Source organism: Scyliorhinus canicula, chromosome 1 (genome assembly GCF_902713615.1).
Source record: "Scyliorhinus canicula chromosome 1, sScyCan1.1, whole genome shotgun sequence".
Classification (NCBI taxonomy): Eukaryota; Metazoa; Chordata; class Chondrichthyes; order Carcharhiniformes; family Scyliorhinidae; genus Scyliorhinus; species Scyliorhinus canicula.
The window spans coordinates 202132157-202157964 of record NC_052146.1 but is presented as its reverse complement, the minus strand read 5'-3'; the positions used below and the strand labels follow the sequence as shown (position 1 = coordinate 202157964).

At 48.9% G+C, this 25808-nt stretch overlaps 1 protein-coding gene across 1 annotated transcript in view; it reads left to right on the top strand.

Moving 5' to 3' along the window:
- Positions 1 to 4375: 4375 nt before the first annotated feature.
- Positions 4376 to 25808, top strand: part of LOC119971048 (beta-soluble NSF attachment protein) — a 74817-nt gene continuing 53384 nt past the window's right edge. The window contains exons 1-2 of the mRNA XM_038806171.1: positions 4376 to 4751; positions 7678 to 7757. Coding sequence (XP_038662099.1) covers positions 4654 to 4751; positions 7678 to 7757 — 178 coding nt within the window. The 5' untranslated portion in view covers positions 4376 to 4653. The remainder of the gene's footprint in view (positions 4752 to 7677; positions 7758 to 25808) is intronic.

Genomic DNA, 25808 nt, shown 5'->3' with positions numbered 1-25808 from the left:
AACTTTTGTGACAAACACTACACCAGCCCTGAACACTACCATATAACAGGACACCACCAGCCTGGACACTACACCATACATAAAGACAGACATCAAAACCCCCACCTGGTGTGGAAACATTGCCAAATGGAAACCCCTTTCATACATAGTGGAGGCCCTTCTAGTAATTGCAATAATCTACAGTGTCATTCAGACACTCTAACTCCATAAATGGCGAGCAAAAGCCTCCCGCTCTTTGATATATACAGTCTGAGCCCCCTTCTTTAAAATTCAATAACATTGAACTCATGTAACAATCGCTGCTAAAACTAAACCATGTACCTCTTTAACTTTAGTAGGATTAAGTAGAAATGTGATGCTGCTGTTTTCCATTTTGTATTGTATATAAGTTCTTTGATATTCACCAGCAACATGAGAGTAGCTTAGATAGCGTTAGATAGAGATCAACTGTGCAGATAAATTAAATGTTTCATAGTGTCCTGAATTAGAGTAACCGTTAGTAACATTTATGAATGTATTAATGCAATATTAGGTAAATGTCCCAAACCATAAGATAGAGTAGAACCTTGCCTCGACCAAGGGTAACCGGTCCACCAAGGATGAACAGGGATCAATAGTGTGATCCACCATGCTTCACGTTCAGGATCAAAAGGATGGAATGTAGCCATCTAAGATGGCCACCTGCAAAGGACCATTGGAATTATGGCCAACCCAAGACTCAGACAGATACACAGCCTATGTATCTGATCGAAACCCCCGCTCGTTTGCATTTTAAATGCCCATTTTCCCAGGACAATAGAACTCCAATCAAGCAATCGGTACAGCCACAGACTGATCAGTGCCACTCCCTTTACTCAGAAAGCCCAACTGCCAAGGTCAATAACCGCTAAGGACCCACCCAGCCACCAAGGCACCCGCCCCTTTATTGGCCGAAATGGAAGACAGTGATCAGAGCCCTGTCGAACTATTGGATCCAAGGTTAAGGACCGCCCCAAAGAGCGCAAAATCCCAGAGGGATAAAAGAGTGTTCTGTCTCTCTCGTATCCGACCTGTGACACCCAATTGCAGCAGGAACAGCCAGTTATGTTCAAGACCAACGATTGCTACCTGACGGATGACCCCAGCAGAGACAGAGCCACTTTCTTTGAACCAGCCAAGTGAAATTCAGATAAAGGCCTTTATCCACTTGCACAGTGCCGGTCGCCCTGAAGTTAAGTATAGGTTATTGTCGCTCATAGGTGTAGTTTAACTCGTAGTAGATATTGTGTTTTGCATGTTGAGATAACTCTTGTGTATGTAAACAAACCATCTTTTGAACTAAGTAACTGGTTGTGTGGTCATTTGATCGATAAAGGGAAAGGCTTGTGGTTCACTAAGATAAATAGAAATACCCACAGTATTGGCGACGCTGATGCGACCGAAACAGAGCAACGGGGGTGGGGGGGGGGGGGGGGTTGTTTGGGGAGGGGGGTAAGTGAGTAAAAATGGGGAAAGCGAGACTTGGATGGGGGTAGGTGTCAGGAGCTGGAGGGTTGGTGTTCTTTGTTGGGTTAAAGTGATGTTCTTTTGATGTTCTTTGGTTGTTATGACATTTTGTATATTTATATATTTTTTGTTAAGCCTTGAATAAATATATTTTAATTTAAAAAATCAAACTTTATTCTGAACACAGGATTAAACACATTAACATCGCAGAAAATAGCTTTTCAATTAACAGTTAAACAATTTTTAAAATAAAAGAAAACCCTTTTTACTACTAACTTATACCATCTCTATCTCCAATTAAGCAAATCCCATCACAGGTCAAAAGCCACTTATAAATAAAGTTAGCAAACACAGGGTTACTTGCTGTACACTTGTATAGAGATTTCTTGGAAAAACTGCTTGAAGAGGAGAGTCCATTTCAGGAAACAGCCTGCAGATACTACTGTCTGTGTTAGACTACTGCTCTACCTGACAGCGTTTTGCAAAAACTGCTGCTCAACTGAAAACTCCTAGTAGACTGCCAAACCTATATCAAACTGCAAAACTACAGACAGACCTGGCTCCTCCGATTAATTACATCATAGTTATCCCACTCAGATCCCATGACCTGCTTACCTAAATCTAAACACAATGTCTTAAATGATCTACTCTTCGGGGAATCTCCAGCAATCATAACAAAATTCCATTCGGCCTCTCTTTGTAAACAAATACAAGGTTGGAATGAATGATGTTCTCACATTTACAACATCTTAATTGCAAATTTTACAGACACACTGCTTGCCTTTAGGTTCAACTCGGATTTAAAAACAAAATTACTGCACCAGATATATATAATACAATCCATATAACAATTTCATATATTCATCACAGAATGAACTGGCACTAAGTTGGCACAGGAGCTATAAGGGAGGATGGGAGTAGGTGAAGGCATGTGTTGGCATGCATGAGCATGAGGAGTGGGTGGGCGTGGGTTGAGGGGTGAGGCCTAAAGGACCGACTATTTAACGAAACAACTGGCACAAAATTCCAGAGAACTCAGGCAAGCGTTTTATCCAGCCTGCCTCGGCCTTCAACTGCTCCTGTGGCTGTCTCGGATCTGGATCCTGGGGTAGTGGCTCCAACTTTATCCCACACCTGTTGTCCCAGAACAAAGATCCTGTCATTCGGATATGTTGGCAAGCCAGGCGATTTTCTGACCTTGTGAAGCCACCTTAGGAGTGAGAATCCACTGGATTCTGTATCAAAAACATTGGGCGGGATTTTCTGGCACTTCCTGTGGGTGGGTTTCATGGCAATGGAACCGACCAGCCATGTAAAACACCGTAGAACTTGGCGGGAGCAGAAGGTCCGTCAGCGGCCAACGATGAGTCGCCTCTGCTGAGGGTAAACATGCCACGGGGTTGGGTTCAGGGGGTGCAAAACCCGGCCATTATCTTTTAGTCATTTTCCTTGGGAAGTTTATGATAGGACTGTGCATACAAAAATGGCAACAATTTGCAAGTTGAGAGACTGTGAGGGAAGACTATTGAACCACAGGAGTGATAATGCTGACCAATAGCTATCTTTTATGTTAAAGCAAACTTTGATTTAAACACACAATCAATCACATTAGCAACACCGTAATAGATTTCCAATTAACAGTTAAAACAGTTCTTAAAGGGGCTAGTTTAGCACAGTGGGCTAAATCGCTGGCTTGTAATACAGAACAATGCCAGCAGTGCGGGTTCAATTCCCATACCAGCCTCCCTGAACAGGCGCCGGAATGTGGCGAGTAGGCTTTTCACAGTAACTTCATTGAAGCCTACTCGTGACAATAAGTGATTATTATTAAATAAAAGGAAAAAAGACTGTAACACACAATCTACATCTGTCACTCGATGGGCTGAATGGCCTAATCCTGCAACTATTTTCTAAGTGTGGAGGCTGCTGCGCTGCGGTACCACAGGATCCTGGCTGGCCAGGAGACTCTCTTACCAGTTGCCATTGGAAGGATTTGCAGGTTGATAATCAACCTGTTTGGCCATGCAATGAGTACACCTTCTGTGACCATCTATTCCTGGAGTGGGACTAGAAACCAGAGCTTCTGGATCTGAGGTCGGGATATTACCTATTGCGGCAAGACCTCTCTCAGACTCAATTGTGTTTGGTTCTCCGCCAGCGTGATTCTCCATTTGCCGGCACCCCGGGGGTTTCCCGACGGCATGGGACTGCCCCACAATGGGAAACAGCATTGACTGGCGGGCGTAATGGAGAATCCCGCCGGCAGGTCGGGGCAGAAATGTGGCGTGGCAGGGAGGGGCGGAGAATCCAACCTCACATTTCGGCCTCACCCCGCCGCCGGGATTCTCCATTACGCCGGGCGGTCGGCAAAACGGAGCATCCTGCTGGTGGAGAATCCTGCCCAATGTTTTAGATGGGCTAACGTGGGTAACTAAGACGTTTCACATAGGGTGTATTTGGGATCTGGAATGCACTGCCTGGAAGTGTGGTAAGTTATTGAGACATTCCAAGAGGGCAGGGGATGATTATCTGAATGGAAGCAATAGAAAAACCAGGGGGTTGTCACTAAGTCAGAATGTTCATTTGGAGAGCCATGGGTCGAATGGCCTCCTTCAGCGCCGTAATGCCCCCGTGATTGTCCAGTTGCGGGGTACATCTCGTAAGTGAGTTGCAACTTTATTTTTAAAGAAATGATTTGCTGCCCGACAACCAAAGTCCAGCGGGATGAACGTCGGACCTGTTTCTGTAACAAACTCGGTGCAATGTAACAATCCAGCCAGGCTGGCGCTGGGAGGGGGGACGGGCGCGGGACCCTCTGGGACTTGTAGACTTTCCCGCGGCCGGACTACAAAGACCGGCAGGCTTTGCGCGCGGTGCTGAGGGTGCGCTCCCATCAGCTGGCGTACTGTGTGTGAGCCCTCGCTCCGCTGCTGCTTTGACTCTGGTAACGCGGCGCTGCGGGCGGATTAAAGAGGCTCAGATCCCTCCCTGTGCCAAAGCTGAGGGACGGAGGAGGAGGTTTTTGGGGGGGGGCACCTGTGGTTGGGGGTGAGGAGGAAAAACAGGCTTTTAACATCTGCAAAGCTTGGGAGGAGGGGGCATCAGCAATACATTGCATGTTGAGTTGAATATAGAAGCGGGGGGAGAAACACAGCAGCAACAGAGGACATGGACAATTCCGGTAAAGAGAAAGAAGCCATGCAACTGATGGCAGATGCAGAGAAGAAGGTGAAATCATCGCATTCCTTCCTCGGAGGTTTATTCGGGTAAGAGAATTGGCCTGTGTTGGAGGGCAGCCCTTTTTGACTTTTTAATAAAATTGTCTCTATCAAATAACGTTTGCGGTCTACTAAAAAAAAAATTAAAAAATATTGTACAAAATTGCAATTCAGAATTTATTTCTCTCTCGGATGTATTAGTCTGCAGACTTCATTGAAAATACTGCAGTGTTTGCTGGCTGCCATTTTTCTATCTTGGTTAGGGGGGGAGGGTAGGGGTTGGAGTAATTTCAAACCCTTGTTTTTTTTCTCTGCTTGGAAATAAAGGGGTTTGGGGAGGATTTTATCTTCATTCATTTCATTTATGATAGTCTTCATCTGCAGTGCAAGTATTGAGGCTGGCATGGGAGTGGTAAAGATATGTGGCAACAATTTCCCCATGCAGTTGGGAAAAATCCATTCTATTTTCTTTTGAGGGGGAGAGGGTTTAGAATTTTAATTCGTGTCTGTTAAAATTGCCACAAAGGCAGCGTTGCAGAGTATCAAAGCGACGTATGCATCAAGGGTGGCAGTTCAAGGTTACTGGAGCTGTCCAGTTTCTGGTGCTGAGCATTATTAGCGGGGGTGGGCGGCCCCAATGCACAAGATTCGACTATCGCCACTTCGTACGGCCCTGAATTTGGGATTGAGACTGCATGTGGCAGGAACGCCTATCAGCAGTAGCCGCAAGGATGTTTTAAATTGGTGCCTGAACTATTCCCAAGTGGTTGTGAGCTTTAAGAAAATTCATATGCTGCTCAAAAAAGTGTTATTTTTTAGTGTCTATAATTAATTTAACTGAAAATACATGACATCAACATTTTTAAGGCTTGATTTGGGGGGGGGGGGGGCTACGGGAAATGATGCCACACAATAAATGGTATCCCCAAAGCCATCCATATTGATACTATTGAAAATGTGCAAAAAGTCATACTTAGAACCTATTCATGCATTTGAGACAAATGAGCTAAAAAGGCGATTTTCTCCTCCACCTCCCCCTTACAGCAATATGGATACAAACTGTATACCCACCAGGTGTTAACACCTCCTCTAAGCGGTTATTGTATTATGCGAGCCTTGTAGGTGAGCATCAACAAGCTATTTGACCTGCAGGGCCACCACAGCCCATCCCAATTCTGTCCTCCCTGAATATCTACATCTGCACCCTTTGTAGGTGTAGAGTGAGATCCCTGGATAATGGTCGACAGCAGGAACACTGATGTGTTACTCCCTCCTTAACCTAATCCTAGTGCCCCTACATCTGCCTCAGCATACACCATTGATTCACCAAAGACCAAAAACTGCACCTTGGACCTTGCTGTCCAAATCTCAGCTACCTATTGGCTTAACTTGCTGAGGCATTGGGAAATTGACAGAGAGGGTTAAATTGCTGTCACAAACATGAGACATTTGCCATATCTTACTTGGCTCTTAATATCAACAACTAAACATTTACTTGCAAGTACATTATTTTCAATAGTCAAAGCAAAATAAAACTGAAGAATTAATGATCCAATAACAATTAGTTACAATATATAAAGTGAGACCCAGCATAAGAATAGGATTCTCTTCATGAATCACTGCCTCAGGATACTTTTTCTTTTAACCACATTTTCATTTATTTTTGTTGTGACCAGATGTTGATCTATATTTGATTTTGTCAGGAGATATGATTTATTTATTATAAAACATTCTTTGTCTCTTTCTTAATGGATACAAGACAGAGAACAATAGATTCTGGATACTAATGGCATCAAGGGATATGGGATAGCATGAGTAAATTCCGTGGAGATTGATGATCTGCCATGATCTAACTGAATGGTGGAATGGCTTGAGGAGCTGAATGGCCACTCCTGCTCCTATGTTCCTCTACCATATAGTATGGAACATAAACAGAAGTAGACCATATGGCCCCCTCAGGCCTGCTCTGCCATTCAGTAAGATCATGGCTGATCTTTGACCTGAATTCCACTTTCCTGCCTGGTCCAATATCCTTTGATTTTCTTTGAGTCCAAACTTTGCTAATCTCAAGACTTGAATATATTTAGTGGCTGAGAATCCATGGCTGTCTGGGTTGGAGAGCTCCAGAGAAGCTGAACAGAGAAAACTTTGATCCAAGAATGGCCAAGCTTCTGGTTTCTGTGTACCGTTGAGATGCATATTGAGGAGTTTTGCGGTTACATATAAAGTTTAAATTGACGTTTACTTTAAGTTGCATCTATCTTAAACTCTCTGCTAACAAATCTTGATGTTCTAATTTAGGATCCTTCACTCCCATGTGGCAATAATGGAATCTCCAAGCTCATGGAATTCAAACAAGGCAAACCAATGCTAAACCACCTTAAGTGTAAATACAACTGAGTTTGTGAGCTGCAGATTCAACTGCCCTGCCCCAAACCTGTACTATGCACCCGGAGCCTTACAGTGCCAGTAATGTGGGTGCCATAAAATGCTATTTAAAATGCCTCTTCTGGTGTAGACTTAAAGTGCAGTTTATTAGTACATCAGATTCCATTCCTGACGTTGTTTGGGTTTTGTTCTTTGGTCAATATGTGGGTAAAACATGGAAAGTAATGGAGAAATGGCAGACAAGAAGCAAAGGCCAGTCTGCAGATCATGCGTTGAGTGAGACACTGATGTTGAATGTTGAGGTGTGTCTGGGAGACCATCCTGACAACTGTAACTGTGAATGCAATGAGATTCATTGCAACTGTCTTCATCAAGTAACATGCGGGATTGGGAGGAGGTGCATTATGTGGCAGGAGCGCTGGGCGACACTCCTGGAGCTGAGTTTGTCCCAGCTGAATCTCATCTCCTATGCTGATTGAGGTGGTATTGGGGAAATCTGGGGAGAAGGCTCATTACAGGAAGGGAAGTAGGATAAATAAAAGTATTTCATAGTTGGTTATATCTTTAATGTTTTATTTCATAATAGAGGAAACACAAGAGTGGAAGAGGCATGTGAGATGTTTGCCAGAGCTGCAAACATGTTCAAGATGGCTAAAAACTGGAGTGGTGAGTTACCTATTTAAATCTGGGTTACAGTCTACAGGATGAATGCTATCGCAATGTTGCTGCTGTTACAATGCTATCGGTAAAGGTGATAGTTACATGTAACTCATCCCACACACTTGTGGCCTGAGAATGTTATCCTGGTAATTCAATATGGCTGAACTGCATGGCTCCATAACCTATCGGTGAAATTATTATTAACAGTATTGTTACATTTAAAATCAGTCCTTACATAAATGACTGATGTGTGTATGTGCTTACCTGCATTCTGGTAATGAGATTTCCCCATACTTCCTGTCGATGGAGATCACTGGGGAAATCGTTATGTGAACTGAACCTTGCTTCCAATAATACAAATCCTCAGCATGTAGTGAGGCTGCAATCTGGCACAATGCTGACGCAAGATTTGATATCGTGGAATTAAAATTCAGCCAAAGTTTCGCTGTCAAAGGACATGTTTGCCTCATTGATTTCAGTGCAGCCGTCCGATGGATGTGGAGGGGCTGCCTTCTTCCACATCTGCTGGACTGGCACATGCAACAGACTGCCTGTGGCTTATGCTACTGTACCACTGGCTTCCTGTGAAACTGAGTCATACTGCAGTCAAGCATGTGTGACTATGTTCAGTCTCTGCAGATCCAGAATGTTGGGCCTGGTGCTGCCTGCTAATAGCAGTGATCAGAATGTCACTGTCAGTAGGTTTCGGGGTTTTCTTTGTTTAATCAGTTGCTTATTTTTGCAATTAATATTGATTTCAGTGCATGAAGAAAGGGAGCTTTAAATCATTCCTTCTCCAGTATCTGCAATAAGCCCCACCTACAGGTCACCAGCCATTTGAAAATTAAATTTAACATTAAACAATAATGCACTATCTTGTAAATAGATGGAGATCAAATACAAAAAACACAGATCTACTTCAGGTTTAAGCAAAAATAAATCTTCCATTGGAAGGATGGAAAAACACTATTAAAAAATGGATGAAAGGAGATTAGAGGATTAACTGTGACGTTTGGAGGTAATCACACACCAATGAACTGCTGAAGCTCCTCATGTATTTCGAAGGCAATTCCCTTTTTAACTTGCAGCGTTTAATTGTTCACATATGGCTTGCCTTTTAAATTTCAGCTGATGGAACTTAGAGGTGTTTTGACCAGACGTAGAGCAGATTTAAATGTCATTGTGTCCCAAACCCTTCAAGCTGTTCTTGGGAATGAATATAAAGTAGCTTCAGTGTGTAGATATTAAACAGATATATTAAAAGATAGAGCTTAAATTAAAAAAAAACACGGTTGGGATTTTATGTCAAAACAGGATTCAAAATGAAATCGTCCATCACTTGTCAACAGGTGTGATATGGAACTTGACTTAAAGTATAAAACTTGTGAGGGAGAGGACCAATACGGGGTGAGGTGTTTTCGAGAGGAAGTGGATGGGGGAATTGTGGGAGGGGTTCGATGGTAATAATGGGAAGAGGCGGGCCAAGCCCAGTGGACAGGGCCCGGAGTTTTGATGATGGTGGATAGGAGGGGCGGGGGAGGTGAGAGACCCCAGATTAGGATAGTGACATGGAATGTGAGGGGTTTGTTGGAGGGAGGTTTTCAGTGTCATCTCAGGGTTAGGGCTTGTGAACTTGGAACCAGGGGCCCGAGAAGCCATTTTTGGGGTGTCGGACTGGCTCGGGCGGCAGGTGAGTGCTGTTGGGGTGGAGGTCAGCTTCTCCATACTCCATACTCCATGACACGGCTTGGCAGGGGGAACTTCTTGAATTTCTTTGACTCTCGGGAAGGTTAAGTGTCAGCTGAAGGGGATGAAGGAAGGGTTTCACAATTCATGAGGGCTGTTTGAACACTCTCTAGTTAACATCAAGTTTACCCGTGAACCGGAGTTGCAGTAACAGGTCGGTGATTCGAGATTTGAGTTGCGTATTAGTTTTTCTGACTAAATCCTTACGAAATTATCTAACTAGCTTCAGTAGTCACTCTGGTACCATGTTCTATTACCTTTGGTGGTAATATATTGTGTACTTTGTCCTTTCTTCCAGAATGGTCCGTTGTGTTGATGACAAAGAATCCACCAATTATTAGATTGAAACTAAACTAATTTATCGCATAACAATTAATGAAATGAAGTTTGCACACTCTACTGAGCTATTGTTAATAAAGTAATATTGAATCTGTCTAGCAGTAATCAATAATCTAAATGGTCACTAATAATATTCTAATTTTACCTCGTGGTAGCTCTATCTGATCTAATCTCCTTCTAGTGCTGTTCCCAGGTTTTCTCCTTCACTAACACTACCCAGCATTCCCTGAGGTCTGATATATATACGGAAAAGTGATGGTTCCCTCTTGTGTTTGAATTATACAGAGTTGTAATAACTAACCCTTCACTAACTTGACTATATACATGTCATTACAGGGTGGAGGTCAGCTTCTCCATCCTGTGACACGGCTTGGCGGGGGGGGACCTACTTGAATTTTTTTGACTCTCAGCTGAAGGGGATGAAGGAAGGGTTTCACAATTCATGGGGCTGTTTACTTTGCACTTCCAAGAATTGGTTGCCATTGAACATGGGGGGGGGGGGGGGGGGGGGGTGTGTCGTCGATAGTTGTCTTTGGTTGTGCTGTTTACGGATTGATTGTTAATTTGTGTTTTTTACCTGGAATGTACGGGTGGATGTTTTGGTCTGTATATTGAGCGGGGTGGGGTTTGTGCGTGGGGGATTGTTACTGTATTTGTTATTGCTTGTTTTTTCTTTGGTTATTTATTAATTAAAATGTTGAAAATGAGGAGAATAAAAGACTTAAAGAAAAAAGAAGCATGGTAGCGCAATTGGTTAGCACTGTGCCTTCACAGCGCCAGGGTCCCAGGTTTGATTCCCCGCTGGGTCACTGTCTGTGCGGAGTCTGCACATTCTCCCGTGTCTGCATGGGTTTTCTCTGGGTGCTCCGGTTTCTTCCCACAGTCCAAAGACGTGCAGGTTACGTGGATTGGCCATGATAAATTGCCTTTAGTACAAAGAACAAAGAAAATTATAGCATAGGAACAGGCCCTTCGGCCCTCCCAGCCTGCGCCGACCCAGATCCTTTATCTAAACCTGTCGCCTATTTTCCAAGGATCTACTTCCCTCTGTTCCTCGCCCGTTCATATATTTGTCTAGATGCATCTTAAATGATGCTATCGTGCCCGCCTCTACCACCTCCGCTGGCAAAGCGCTCCAGGCACCCACCACCCTCTGCGTAAAAAAACTTTCCACGCACATCTCCCTTAAACTTTCCCCCTCTCACCTTGAAATCATGACCCCTTGTAATTGACTCCCCCACTCTTGGAAAAAGCTTGTTGCTATCCATCCTGTCCATACTTCTCCCCTTAATTTTGTAGACCTCCATCAGGTCCCCCCCCTCAACCTCCGTCTTTCCAACGAAAACAATCCTAATCTACTCAACCTTTCTGCATAGCTAGCACCCTCCATACCAGGCAACATCCTGGTGAACCTCCTCTGCACCCACTCTAAAGCATCCACATCCTTCTGGTAATGTGGTGACCAGAACTGCATGCTGTATTCCAAATGTGGCCTAACCAAAGTCCTATACAATTGTAACATGACCTGCCGACTCTTGTAATCAATACCCCATCCAATGAAGGCAAGCATGCTCTATGCCTTCTTGACCACTCTATCAACCTGCGTTGCCAACTTCAGGGTACAATGGACCTGAACTCCCAGATCTCTCTGTGCATCAATTTTCCCCAGGACTCTTCCATTGACCGTATAGTCCACTCTTGAATTAGATCTTCCAAAATGCATCACCTCGCATTTGCCTGGATTGAACTCCATCTGCCATTTCTCTGCCCAACTCTCCAATCTATCTATATTTTGCTGTATTCTCTGACAGTCGTCCTCGCTATCTGCAACTCCACCAATCTTAGTATCATCTGCAAACTTGCTAATCAGACCATCTATACCTTCGTCCAGATCATTTGTGTATATCACAAACAACAGTGGTCCGAGCACGGATCCCTGTGGAACACCACTAGTCACCCTTCACCATTTTGAGACACTCCCTTCCACCACTACTCTCTGTCTCCTGTTGCCCAGCCAGTTCTTTATCCATCTAGCTAGTACACCCTGAACCCCATACGACTTCACTTTTTCCATCAACCTGCCATGGGAAACTTTATCAAACACATTACTGAAGTCCATGTATATAACATCTACAGCCCTTCCCTCATTAATTAACTTTGTCATTTCCTCAAAGAATTCTATTAGGTTCGTAAGACATGACCTTCCCTGCAAAAAAACCATGCTGCCTATCACTGATAAGTCTATTTTCTTCCATATGTGAATAGATCCTATCCCTCAGTATCTTCTCCAACAGTTTGCCTACCACTAACGTCAAGCTCACAAGTCTATAATTCCCTGGATTATCCCTGCTACCCTCCTTAAACAAAGGGACAACATTAGCAATTCTCCAGTCCTCCGGGACCTCACCCGTGCTCAAGGCTGCTGTAAAGATATCTGTTAAGGCCCCAGCTATTTCGTCCCTCACTTCCCTCAGTAACCTGGGATAGATCCCATCCGGACCTGGGGACTTGTCCACCTTAATGCCTTTTACAATACCCAAAACTTCCCCCTTCCTGATGCCGACTTGACCTAGAGTATTTAAACATCCACTCCTAGCCTCCACATCCGTCATGTCCCTCTCCCTGGTGACTACCGATGCAAAGTACTCATTAAGAATCTCACCCATTTCCTCTGAGTCCATGCATAAATTCCCTCTTTTGTCTTTGAGTGGGCCAATCCTTTCTCTAGTTACCCTCTTGCTCCTTAGGTACGAATAAAAGGCTTTGGGATTTTCCTTAACCCTGTTAGCCAAAGATATTTCATGACCCCTTTTAGCCCTCTTTATTGCGCATTTGAGATTCGTCCTACTTTCCCGATATTCCTCCAAAGCTTCGTCAGTTTTGAGTTGCCTCAATCTTATGTGTGCTTCCTTTTTCATCTGAGCTAGTCTCACAATTCCACCCGTCATCCATGGTTCCCTAATCTTGCCATTTCTATCCCTCATTTTAACAGGGACATGTCTGTCCTGCATTCTATCCAACCTTTCCTTAAAAGACTCCCACATTTCAAATGTGGATTTAACCTTGAACAGCTGCTTCCAATCCACATTCCCTAGCTCCTGCCGAATTTTGTTATACTTGGCCTTTCCCCAATTTAGCACTCTTCCTTTCGGACCACTCTCGTCCATGCCCATGAGTATTCTAAAACTTCCCAAAGTAATCACCGACTGAAACTTCAACCACCTGGCCGGGATCATTCCCCAATACCAGGTCCAGTATGGCCCCTTCCCGAGTTGGACTATTTACATACTGCTCTAAAAAACTCTCCTGGATGCTCCTTACAAATTCTGCTCCATCTACGCCTCCAACACTATGAGTCCTATTCAATGTTGGGGAAGTTAAAATCTCCCATCACAACCACCCTATTGCTCCTACATTTTTCTATAATCTGTCTACATATTTGTACCTCTACTTCACGCATGCTTTTGGGAGGCCTGTAGTAAAGTCCCAACCATGTTACTTCACCCTTCCTATTTCTTAGCTCTACCCATATTGCCTCAGTGCTCAAATCCTCCCTCGTGCCCTCCTTAATCACAGCTGTGATATCATCTCTGACCAGTAATGCAATTCCTCCACCCCTTTTACCTCCCTCTCTATCCCTCCTGAAGCATCTATACCCTGGGATATTTAGTTGCCAGTCTTGCCCTTCCCTCAACCAAGTCTCAGTAATACCAATAACATCATATTCCCAGGTACTAATCCAAGCCCTAAATTTATCTGCCTTACCTGCTACACTTCTCGCATTAAAACAAATGCACCTCAGACCATCTGTCCCTTTGCGTTCATGATCTCTTCCCTGTCTACTCTTCCCCTTGATCACATTGAGTTTGTACCTAGTACCTTACTGGCTTTAGTTGCTGCCTCTTTACTGACCTCTAACTTCCTAATCTGGGGCGGAATTCTCCGACCCCCACGCAGGGTCGGGGAATCGCCCTGCGCCGGCGTAAATCCCGCCCCCGCCGTGGCCGTAATTCTCCGCCACCTGGGAATCGGTGGGAGCGGGAATCATGCCCCGCCGATCGGCGTGCCCCCAGTGGCGATTCTCCAGACCGCGAGCGGGCCCCTGGTGTCCTGGGGGAGCACGTGGCGTTCGGACCCTGGGGAGTGCCCCCACGGTGGCCTGGCCCGCGATCAGGGCTCACCGATCGGCGGGCGGGCCAGTGCCGTGGGGGCAATCTTTTTCTTCAGCTGCCGCCACGGCCTTCACCATGGTGGAGGCGGAAGAGGCCCCCCCACCGCGCATGCGCCGGTGGTGACGTCAGTGGCCGCTAAAACACCGGCGCATGCACGGACCAGCGAAGGTCTTTCGGCCAACCCCGATGCTGGGCAGCGGAGCGCCAAAGGCCGTTGCCGCCAGTTTTGGCGCCATCGGCATACCGGAAACCACGCCAGCGCGGGCCTAGCCCCTAAAGGTGCGGAGAATTCCGCACCTTTGGGGAGGCCTGAGGCCGGAGTGGTTGGCGCCACTCCGCTACGCCTGGACCCCCGCCCCGCCGGGTAGGGGAGAATCCCAGCCCTGGTTCCCATCCCCCTACTACATTAGTTTAAAACCTCCCCAAAAGTGTTAGCAAAAGCACCCCCAAGGAGATTGGTTCCAGTCCTGCCCAGGTGTCCTGCCCAGGTGTAGACCATCCGATTTGTAATGGTCCCACCACCCCAGAACCGGTTCCAATGTCCCAAAAATCTGAATCCCTCCCCCCTGCACCATCTCAAGCCACGTATTCATTCTGACTATTCTTGAATTTCTACTCTGACTGTCCTGTGGCACTGGTAGCAATCCTGAGATTACTACCTTTGAGGTCCTACTTTTTAACTTATCTCCTAACTCCCTAAATTCTGATTGTAGGACCTCATCCCCTTTTTTACCTATATTGTTGGTGCCTATATGCACCACGACAACTGGCTGTTCACCCTCCCCCCTTCAGTATGTCCTGCAGCCGATTTGAGATATCCCTGACCCGAGCACCCGGGAGGCAACATACCATTCGGGAGTCTTGTTTTTAACTACAGAAACGCCTGTCTACTCCCCTTACGATTGAATCCCCTATGACTATAGCCCTGCCAGTCTTTTTCCTGCCCTTCTGTGCAGCAGAGCTAGCCATGGTACCATGAGCCTGGCTCCTACTGCCTTCCCCTGGTGAGTCATCTCCCCCAACAGTATTCAAAACGGTATACCTGTTTTGGAGGGAGATGACTGCAGGGGACACCTGCACTGCCTTCCTGCTCTTTCTCTGCCTTTTGGTCACCCATTCCCTGTCTCCGTCACTAATCCTAATCTGCGGTGTAACCAACTCACTGAACGTGCTATCCACAACCTCATCAGCATCGCGGATGCTCCAAAGTGAGCTCACCCGCAGCTCCTGAGCCGTCATGCGGTCTAACAGGAGCTGCAGCTGGACACACTTCCCGCACATGAAGGAGTCAGGGGCATCGGCCGCGTGCCTGAACTCCCACATTGAGCACGAGGAACATAACACGGGTCTGGGATCTCCTGCCATTTGTACACTTTACCTTAACTGATTACAAATATAATATCAAATCATGACTAAGTGAAAGGAATAAAGATTTTACTTACCAATCACAATACTTACCAACACACGAAGAGTTGAATTTCTCCCAGCTACTGCTAATTGGAGCACTTTCCTTACCAGCCAATCAGGTCATTGCTTTGCTGTGATATCACTCTTCCTGACAGACCCCTGGCCACTGCTCCCGCCGAAAATCTGAAGGCCGGTTCTCCGGCAGCTGTGTCTCCGCCGCTCTCCTCGCGCTCTTTCACTGTGTCCCCGCCGCTCTCCTCGCGCTCTTTCACTGTGTCCCCGCCGCTCTCCTCGCGCTCTTTCACTGTGTCCCCCGCCGCTCTCCTCGCGCTCTTTCACTGTGTCCCCGCCGCTCTCCTCGCGCTCTTTCACTGTGTCCCCGCCGCTCTCCTCGCGCTCTTTCACTGTGTCCCCGCCGCTCTCCTCGCGCTGTTTCACTGTGTCCCCGCCGCTCTCCTCGCGCTCTTTCATTGTGTCCCCACCGCTCTCCTCGCGCTCTTTCACTGTGTCCCCGCCGCTCTCCTCGCGCTCTTTCACTGTGTCCCCGCCGCTCTCCTCGCGCTCTTTCACTGCGTCCCCGCTGTTCTCCTCGCGCTCTTTCACTGCGTCCCCGCCGCTCTCCTCGCGCTCTTTCACTGTGTCCCCGCCGCTCTCCTCGCGCTCTTTCACTGTGTCCCCGCCGCTCTCCTCGCGCTCTTTCACTGTGTCCACGCCGCTCTCCTCGCGCTCTTTCACTGTGTCCCCGCCGCTCTCCTCGCGCTCTTTCATTGTGTCCCCGCCGCTCTCCTCGCGCTCTTTCACTGTGTCCCCGCCGCTCTCCTCGCGCTCTTTCACTGCGTCCCTGCTGCTCTCCTCGCGCTCTTTCTCTCACTGTCCCCGCCGCTCTCCTCGCGCTCTTTCACTGTGTCCCCGCCGCTCTCCTCGCGCTCTTTCACTGTGTCCCCGCCGCTCTCCTCGCGCTCTTTCACTGTGTCCCCGCCGCTCTCCTCGCGCTCTTTCACTGTGTCCCCGCCGCTCTCCTTGCGCTCTTTCACTGTGTCCCCGCCGCTGTCCTCGCGCTCTTTCACTGTGTCCCCACCGCTCCCCTCGCGCTCTTTCACTGTGTCCCCGCCGCTCTCCTCGCGCTCTTTCACTGTGTCCCCGCTGCTCTCCTCGCGCTCTTTCACTGTGTCCCTGCTGCTCTCCTCGCGCTCTTTCACTCTGTCCCCGCCGCTCTCCTCGCGCTCTTTCACTGTGTCCCCGCCGCTCTCCTCGCGCTCTTTCACTGTGTCCCCGCCGCTCTCCTCGCGCTCTTTCACTGTGTCCCCGCCGCTCTCCTCGCGCTCTTTCACTGTGTCCCCGCCGCTCTCCTCGCGCTCTTTCACTGTGTCCCCGCCGCTCTCCCCGCGCTCTTTCACTGTGTCCCCACCGCTCACCTCGCGCTCTTTCACTGTGTCCCCGCCGCTCTCCCCGCGCTCTTTCACTGTGTCCCCGCCGCTCTCCCCGCGCTCTTTCACTGTGTCCCCACCGCTCACCTCGCGCTCTTTCACTGTGTCCCCGCCGCTCTCCTCGCGCTCTTTCACTGTGTCCCCGCCGCTCTCCTTGCGCTCTTTCACTGTGTCCCCACCGCTCTCCTCGCGCTCTTTCACTGCGTCCCCGCCGCTCTCCTCGCGCTCTTTCACTGCGTCCCCGCCGCTCTCCTCGCGCTCTTTCACTGTGTCCCCGCCGCTCTCCTCGCGCTCTTTCACTGTGTCCCCGCCGCTCTCCTCGCGCTCTTTCACTCTGTCCCCGCCGCTCACCTCGCGCTCTTTCACTGTGTCCCCGCCGCTCTCCCCGCGCTCTTTCACTGTGTCCCCGCCGCTCTCCCCGCGCTCTTTCACTGTGTCCCCACCGCTCACCTCGCGCTCTTTCACTGTGTCCCCGCCGCTCTCCTCGCGCTCTTTCACTGTGTCCCCGCCGCTCTCCTTGCGCTCTTTCACTGTGTCCCCACCGCTCTCCTCGCGCTCTTTCACTGCGTCCCCGCCGCTCTCCTCGCGCTCTTTCACTGCGTCCCCGCCGCTCTCCTCGCGCTCTTTCACTGTGTCCCCGCCGCTCTCCTCGCGCTCTTTCACTGTGTCCCCGCCGCTCTCCTCGCGCTCTTTCACTCTGTCCCCGCCGCTCTCCTCGCGCTCTTTAACTCTGTCCCCGCCGCTCTCCTCGCGCTCTTTCACTGTGTCCCCGCCGCTCTCCCCGCGCTCTTTCACTCACTGTCCCCGCCGCTCTCCTCGCGCTCTTTCTCTGTGTCCCCGCCGCTCTCCTCGCGCTCTTTCACTGTGTCCCCGCCGCTCTCCTCGCGCTCTTTCTCTGTGTCCCCGCCGCTCTCCTCGCGCTCTTTCACTGTGTCCCCGCCGCTCTCCTCGCGCTCTTTCACTGTGTCTCCGCCGCTCTCCTCGCGCTCTTTCACTGCGTCCCCGCCGCTCTCCTCGCGCTCTTTCACTGTGTCCCCGCCGCTCTCCCCGCGCTCTTTCACTGTGTCCCCGCCGCTCTCCCCGCGCTCTTTCACTGTGTCCCCGCCGCTCTCCTCGCGCTCTTTCACTGTGTCCCCGCCGCTCTCCCCGCGCTCTTTCACTGTGTCCCCGCCGCTCTCCTCGCGCTCTTTCACTGTGTCCCCGCCGCTCTCCTCGCGCTCTTTCACTCACTGTCCCCGCCGCTCTCCCCGCGCTCTTTCACTGTGTCCCCGCCGCTCTCCTCGCGCTCTTTCACTGTGTCCCCGCCGCTCTCCTCGCGTCCTTTCACTGTGTCCCCACCGCTCTCCTCGCGCTCTTTCACTGTGTCCCCGCCGCTCTCCTCGCGCTCTTTCACTGTGTCTCCGCCGCTCTCCTCGCGCTCTTTCACTGCGTCCCCGCCGCTCTCCTCGCGCTCTTTCACTGTGTCCAGACGACGTAGGAGCATAAGTAGGCTATTCGGCCCATCGAGTTTGCTCTGCCATTCAATGAGATTGTGACTGATCTGATATGATAATCCTCAATTCCACTTTCCTGCCTTATCCCCATAACCCTTGATTCCCTCACTGATTAAAAATCTGTCTATCTCAGTCTTGAACATACTTAATGACTCAGCCTCTACAGGATTCTGCAGATTCACTACCCTCTGAGAGAAGGAATTCCTCCTCATCTCTGTCTTAAATGAGCGACCCCTTATTCTGAGATTATGTCCTCTGGTCCTCGACTCTCCCACAAAGGGAAACAACCTTCAGCATCTACCCTGTCAAGCCCTCTGAGAATCCTATATGTCTCAATAAGGTCGCCTCTCATTCTTCTAAACTCCAATGAGTACAGGCCCAACCTACTTAACCTCTTCTCATAAGAAAATCCCACCATACTCGGAACCAATCCAGTGAACCTTCTCTTAACTGCCTCCAATGCCAGTATTTCTTTCCTTCGATAAAGAGACCAAAATTGTTCACAGTATTCCATGTGTGCTCTAACTAGTGCCTTGTATTGTTTTAGCAAGACTTCCCTATTTTTATACCCCATTCCCTTTGAAATCTCGGTGTGCTCCGGAGGTCCCCAGCATCACAGATGTCAGTCTTCAGCCAATACGATTTACTCCACATGATATCAAGAAACGGTTGAAGGCACTGGATACTGCAAAGGCTATGGGCCCTGACAATATCCCGGCAATAGTACTGAAGACTTGTGCTCCAGAACTTGCTGCACCCCTAGCCAGCTGTGGCATCTATCTGGCAATATGGAAAATTGCCCAAGTATGCCCTGTGCACAAGAAACAGGACAAATTACTCAACCAATTACCACCCTATCAGTCTACTCTCCATCATCAGCAAAGTGATGGAAAGAGTCATCAACATTGCTATTAAGTGGCACTTACTCAGCAATAACCTGCTCATGGATGCTCAGTTTGGGTTCCGCCAGTGTCACTCCGCTCCTGTCCTCATTACAGCCTTGGTTCAAACATGGACACAAGAGCAGAATACCAGAGGTGAGGTGAGAGTGACTGCTCTTGACATCAAAGCAGCATATAGAACATAGAACATAGAACAGTGCAGCACAGAACAGGCCCTTCGGCCCTCAATGTTGTGCTGAGCCATGATCACCCTACTCAAACCCACGTATCCACTCTATACCCGTAACCGAACAAACCCCCCTTAACCTTACTTTTATTAGGACACTACGGGCAATTTAGCATGGCCAATCCACCTAACCCGCACATCTTTGGACTGTGGGAGGGAACCGGAGCACCCGGAGGAAACCCACGCTCACAGGGGGAGGACGTGCAGACTCCACACAGACAGTGACCCAGCCGGGAATCGAACCTGGGACCCTGGAGCTGTGAAGCATTTATGCTAACCACCATGCTACCCTGCTGCCCCGAGTTAGGGAGTTACAGTGCAGGTACACACACAGTGCTGTTAGGAAGGGAGTTCCAGTGTAGGTACACTCACAGTGCTGTTAGGGAGTTACAGTGTAGGTACACCCACCGTGCTACATAGAACATAGAACACTACAGCGCAGTACGGGCCCTTCGGCCCTCGATGTTGCGCCGACCTGTGAAACCATCTGAAGCCTATCTGACCTACACTATTCCATTTTCATCCATATGTCTATCCAGTGACCACTTAAATGCCCTTAAAGTTGGCGAGTCTACTACTGTTGCAGGCAGGGCGTTCCACACCCCTACTACTCTCTGAGTAAAGAAACTGCCTCTGACATCAGTCCTATATCTCTCACCCCTCAATTTAAAGCTATGTCCCCTCGTGTTGGTCATCACCATCCGAGGAAAAAGACTCTCACTGTCCACCCTATCTAACCCTCTGACTATCTTATATGTCTCTATTAAGTCACCTCTCAGCCTTCTCCTCTCTAACGAAAACAACCTCAATTCCCTGAGCCTTTCCTCGTAAGACCTTCCCTCCATACCAGGCAACATCCTAGTAAATCTCCTCTGAACCCTTTCCAAAGCTTCCACATCCTTCCTATAATGTGGTGACCAGAACTGCACGCAGTACTCCAGGTGTGGCCGCACCAGAGTTATGTACAGCTGCAGCATGACCCTGTGGTTCCGAAACTCAATCCCCCTGCTTATAAAGGCTAGCACACCATATGCCTTCTTAACAGCCCTATTAACCTGGGTGGCAACTTTCAAGGATTTATGTACCTGGATGCCGAGATCTCTCTGTTCATCTACACTACCAAGAATCTTGCCATTAGCCCAGTACTCTGCATTCCTGTTACTCCTTCCAAAGTGAACCACCTCACACTTTTCCGCATTAAACTCCATCTGCCACCTCTCAGCCCAGCTCTGCAGCTTATCTATGTCCCTCTGTATCCTATAACATCCTTCAGCACTATCCACAACTCCACCGACCTTCGTGTCATCTGCAAATTTACTAACCCATCCTTCTACATCCTCTTCCAGGTCATTTATAAAAATGACAAACAGCAGTGGCCCCAAAACAGATCCTTGCGGTACACCACTAGTAACTGAACTCCAGGATGAACATTTGCCATCAACCACCACCCTCTGTCTTCTTTCAGCTAGCCAATTACTGATCCAAACCGCTAAATCACCTTCAATTCCATACTTCCTTATTTTCTGCAATAGCCTACCGTGGGGAACCTTATCAAACGCCTTACTGAAATCCATATACACCACATCAACAGCTTTACCCTGATCCACCTGTTTGGTCACCTTCTCAAAAAACTCAATAAGGTTTGTGAGACATGACCTACCCTTCACAAAACCGTGTTGAGTATCGCTAATCAACTTGTTCTTTTCAAGATGATTATAAACCCTATCTCTTATAACCTTTTCCAACATTTTACCCACAACCGAAGTAAGGCTCACAGGTCTATAATTACCAGGGTTGTCTCTACTCCCGTTCTTGAACAAGGGGACAACATTTGCTATCCTCCAGTCTTCCGGCACTATTCCTGTCGACAAAGACGACATAAATATCAAGGACAAAGGCTCTGCAATCTCCTCCCTGGCTTCCCAGAGAATCCTAGGATAAATCCCATCTGGCCCAGGGGACTTATCTATTTTGACATTTTCTAAAATTGCTAACACCTCCTCCTTTTGAACCTGAATTCCATCTAGCCTGGTCGACTGAACCCGAGTGTTCTCCTCGACAACATTGTCTTTCTCCAGTGTAAACACTGACGAAAAATATCCATTGAATGCTTCCCCTATCTCCTCTGATTCCACACACAACTTTCCACTACTATCCTTGATTGGCCCTAATCTTACTCGAGTCATTCTTTTGTTCCTGATATACCTATAGAAAGCCTTAGGGTTTTCCTTGATCCTATCCGCCAACGACTTTTCGTGTCCTCTCCTCGCTCTTCTTAACTCTCCCTTTAGGTCCTTCCTGGCTAACTTGTAACTCTCAAGTGCCCTAACTGAGCCTTCATGTCTCATCCTAACATAAGCCTTCTTCTTCCTCTTGACAAGTGCTTCAACTTCCTTAGTAAACCACGGCTCCCTTGCCCGACAACTTCCTCCCTGCCTGACAGGTACATACTTATCAAGGACACGCAGTAGCTGTTCCTTGAAAAAGCTCCACATTTCGATTGTACCCATCCCCTGCAGTTTCCTTCCCCATCCTATACCACCTAAATCTTGCCGAATAGCATCATAATTGCCTTTCCCCCAGCTATAATTCTTGCCTTGCGGTATATACCTATCCCTGCCCATTGCTAAAGTAAACATAACCGAGTTGTGATCACTATCACCAAAGTGCTCACCTACATCTAAATCTAACACCTGGCCGGGTTCATTACCCAGTACCAAATCCAATGTGGCCTCGCCCCTTGTTGGTCTGTCTACATACTGTGTCAGAAAACCCTCCTGCACACACTGCACAAAAACTGACCCATCTATAGTACTCGAACTATAGTATTTCCAGTCAATATTTGGAAAGTTAAAGTCCCCCATAACAACTACCCTGTTACTCTCGCTCCTGTCAAGAATCATCTTTGCAATCCTTTCCTCGACATCTCTGGGACTATTCGGAGGTCTATAGACAACTCCCAACAGGGTGACCTCTCCTCTACTGTTCCTAACCTCGGCCCATACTGCCTCAGTAGACGAGTCCTCAAGCGTCCTTTCTGCCGCCGTAATACTTTCCTTGATTAACAATGCCACACCCCCCCCTCTTTTACCATCTTCTCTGTTCTTACAGAAACATCTAAATCCTGGAACCTGCAACAACCATTCCTGTCCCTGCTCTACCCATGTCTCCGAAATCGCCACAACATCGAGATCCCAGGTACCAACCCATGCTGCAAGCTCACCCACCTTATTCCGGATGCTCCTGGCGTTGAAGTAGACACACTTCAAACCAGCGTCCTGCTTGCCGGTGCCCTCTTTCGAACTTTTAACCCTATCCCTGACCTCACTACTCTCAACATCCTGTACACTGGGACTACAATTTAGGTTCCCATCCCCCTGCTGAATTAGTTTAAACCCCCCCGAAGAGCACTAGCAAATCTCCCCCCCAGGATATTGGTACCCCTCTGGTTCAGGTGAAGACCATCCTGTTTGTAGAGGTCCCACCTACCCCAGAATGAGCCCCAATTATCCAGGAAACCAAAACCCTCCCTCCTGCACCATCCCTGTAGCCACGTGTTCAACTCCTCTCTCTCCTTATTTCTCATTTCGCTAGCACGTGGCACGGGTAACAACCCAGAGATAACAACTCTGTTTGTTCTAGCTCTCAGCTTCCACCCTAGCTCCCTGAATTTCTGTCTCAAATCCCCATCTCTCTTCCTACCTATGTCGTTGGTACCTATGTGGACCACGACTTGGGGCTGCTCCCCCTCCCCCTTAAGGATCCCAAAAACACGATCAGAGACATCCCGAACCCTGGCACCTGGGAGGCAACATACCAACCGTGAGTCTCTTTCGTTCCCACAGAACCTCCTGTCTGTTCCTCTAACTATGGAGTCCCCAATGACAAGTGCTCTGTTCCTCTTCTCCCTTCCCGTCTGAGCAACAGGGACAGACTCTGTGCCAGAGACCTGCGCCCTATTGCTTACCCCTGGTAAGTCGTCCCCCACAACAGTATCCAAAACGGTATACTTGTTATAGAGGGGAACGACCACAGGGGATCCCTGCACTGCCTGCCGGTTCCCTCTCCCTCCCCTGACGGTAACCCATCTACTTTCTTCTTTTACCTGAGGTGTGACTACCTCCCTATAACTCCTCTCAATAACCTCCTCCGCCTCCCGAATGATCCGAAGTTCATCCAGCTCCAGCTCCAGGTCCCTAATGCGGCTCTCGAGGAGCTGGAGTTGGGTGCACTTCCCGCAGATGTAGTCAGAAGGGATACTAGAGGTGACCCTTTCCTCCCACATTCTGCAGGAGGAACATTCAACTGCCCTAGCCTCCATTCCCACTGGACTAACTTCCCAACAACTGAAAAATAAAAAGCTTGTTAGTTTAGCAATCCAACGGACAGAGCTTTTTTTTTTTGGTTAGAGGAGGAGGATGGGTGGGAGACACTACGTAAGTAGTGTTTCGGGTAAAGCTGTCACTCGAGAACAGCCCCTTCACAAACCACCTTCAAGTTCGGCTGACCGCACTGCACGTATGCAAATCTCCCCGGAACAGCCAATCAGAAGCTCTGCTCTGCTGCCCTCTGCTGGATGCTCACCTTCCGTCGAACTCCTCGGGTCACTGATGCAGGTGCACCTTCAACTTACGCTGACCGCACTGCACGTATGCAAATCTCCCCGGAAGATATCCCGAAAGAAGTGCTGTTAGATGATTTAGACATTCTGAATTCTCCCTCAGTGTATCCGAACAGGCACCATAGTCTGGTGCCTAGGGGATTTTCACAGTAACCTCGTTGCAGTGTTAATATAAGCCTACTTGTGACACTAATAAAGATTATGCTTTTTATTATTTGACCGAGTATGGCATCGAGGGGCCCGAGCAAAACTGGGATCAATGGGTTTTAGGGGGAAAACTCTCTGCTGGTTGGAGTCATACCTGGCACAAAGGAATGTGGTAGTGGTGGTTGGAGGTCAATCATCCCATCTCCAGGACATCAGTGCAGGAGTTCCTCAGGGTAGTGTCCTTGGCAAACATCTTCATCTGCTTCATCAATGATCTCCCTTCCATCATAAGGTCAGAAGTGTGGATGTTTGCAGATGATTGCACAATGTTCAGCACCATTCACGACTCCACAGATAATGAAACAGTCAATGCCCAAATGCAGGCAGACCTGGACAACATCTAGGCTTGGGTTGACAAGTGGCAAGTTACATTCGTGCCAGACAAGTGCCAGGCAATGACCTTTCCTACAAAAGAGGATCTAACCATCGCCCCTTGATATTCATTTTACTTACCAATCACAATACTTACCAACACACGAAGAGTTGAATTTCTCCCAGCTACTGCTAATTGGAGCACTTTCCTTACCAGCCAATCAGGTCATTGCTTTGCTGTGATATCACTCTTCCCGACAGACCCCTGGCCACTGCTCCCGCCGAAAATCTGAAGGCCGGTTCTCCGGCAGCTGTGTCTCCGCCGCTCTCCTCGCGCTCTTTCACTGTGTCCCCGCCGCTCTCCTCGCGCTCTTTCACTGTGTCCCCGCCGCTCTCCTCGCGCTCTTTCACTGTGTCCCCGCCGCTCTCCTCGCGCTCTTTCACTGTGTCCCCGCCGCTCTCCTCGCGCTCTTTCACTGTGTCCCCGCCGCTCTCCTCGCGCTCTTTCACTGTGTCCCCGCCGCTCTCCTTGCGCTCTTTCACTGTGTCCCCGCCGCTCTCCTTGCGCTCTTTCACTGTGTCCCCGCCGCTCTCCTCGCGCTCTTTCACTGTGTCCCCGCCGCTCTCCTCGCGCTCTTTCACTGTGTCCCCGCCGCTCTCCTCGCGCTCTTTCACTGTGTCCCCGCCGGTCTCCTCGCGCTCTTTCACTCACTGTCCCCGCCGCTCTCCTCGCGCTCTTTCACTGTGTCCCCGCCGCTCTCCTCGCGCTCTTTCACTGTGTCCCCGCCGCTCTCCTCGCGCTCTTTCACTGTGTCCCCGCCGCTCTCCTCGCGCTCTTTCACTGTGTCCCCGCCGCTCTCCTCGCGCTCTTTCACTGTGTCCCCGCCGCTCTCCTCGCGCTCTTTCACTGTGTCCCCGCCGCTCTCCTCGCGCTCTTTCTCTCACTGTCCCCGCCGCTCTCCCCGCGCTCTTTCACTGTGTCCCCGCCGCTCTCCTCGCGCTCTTTCACTGCGTCCCCGCCGCTCTCCTCGCGCTCTTTCACTGTGTCCCCACCGCTCTCCTCGCGCTCTTTCACTGTGTCCCCACCGCTCTCCTCACGCTCTTTCACTGTGTCCCCACCGCTCTCCTCGCGCTCTTTCTCTCACTGTCCCCGCCGCTCTCCTCGCGCTCTTTCACTGTGTCCCCGCCGCTCTCCTCGCGTTCTT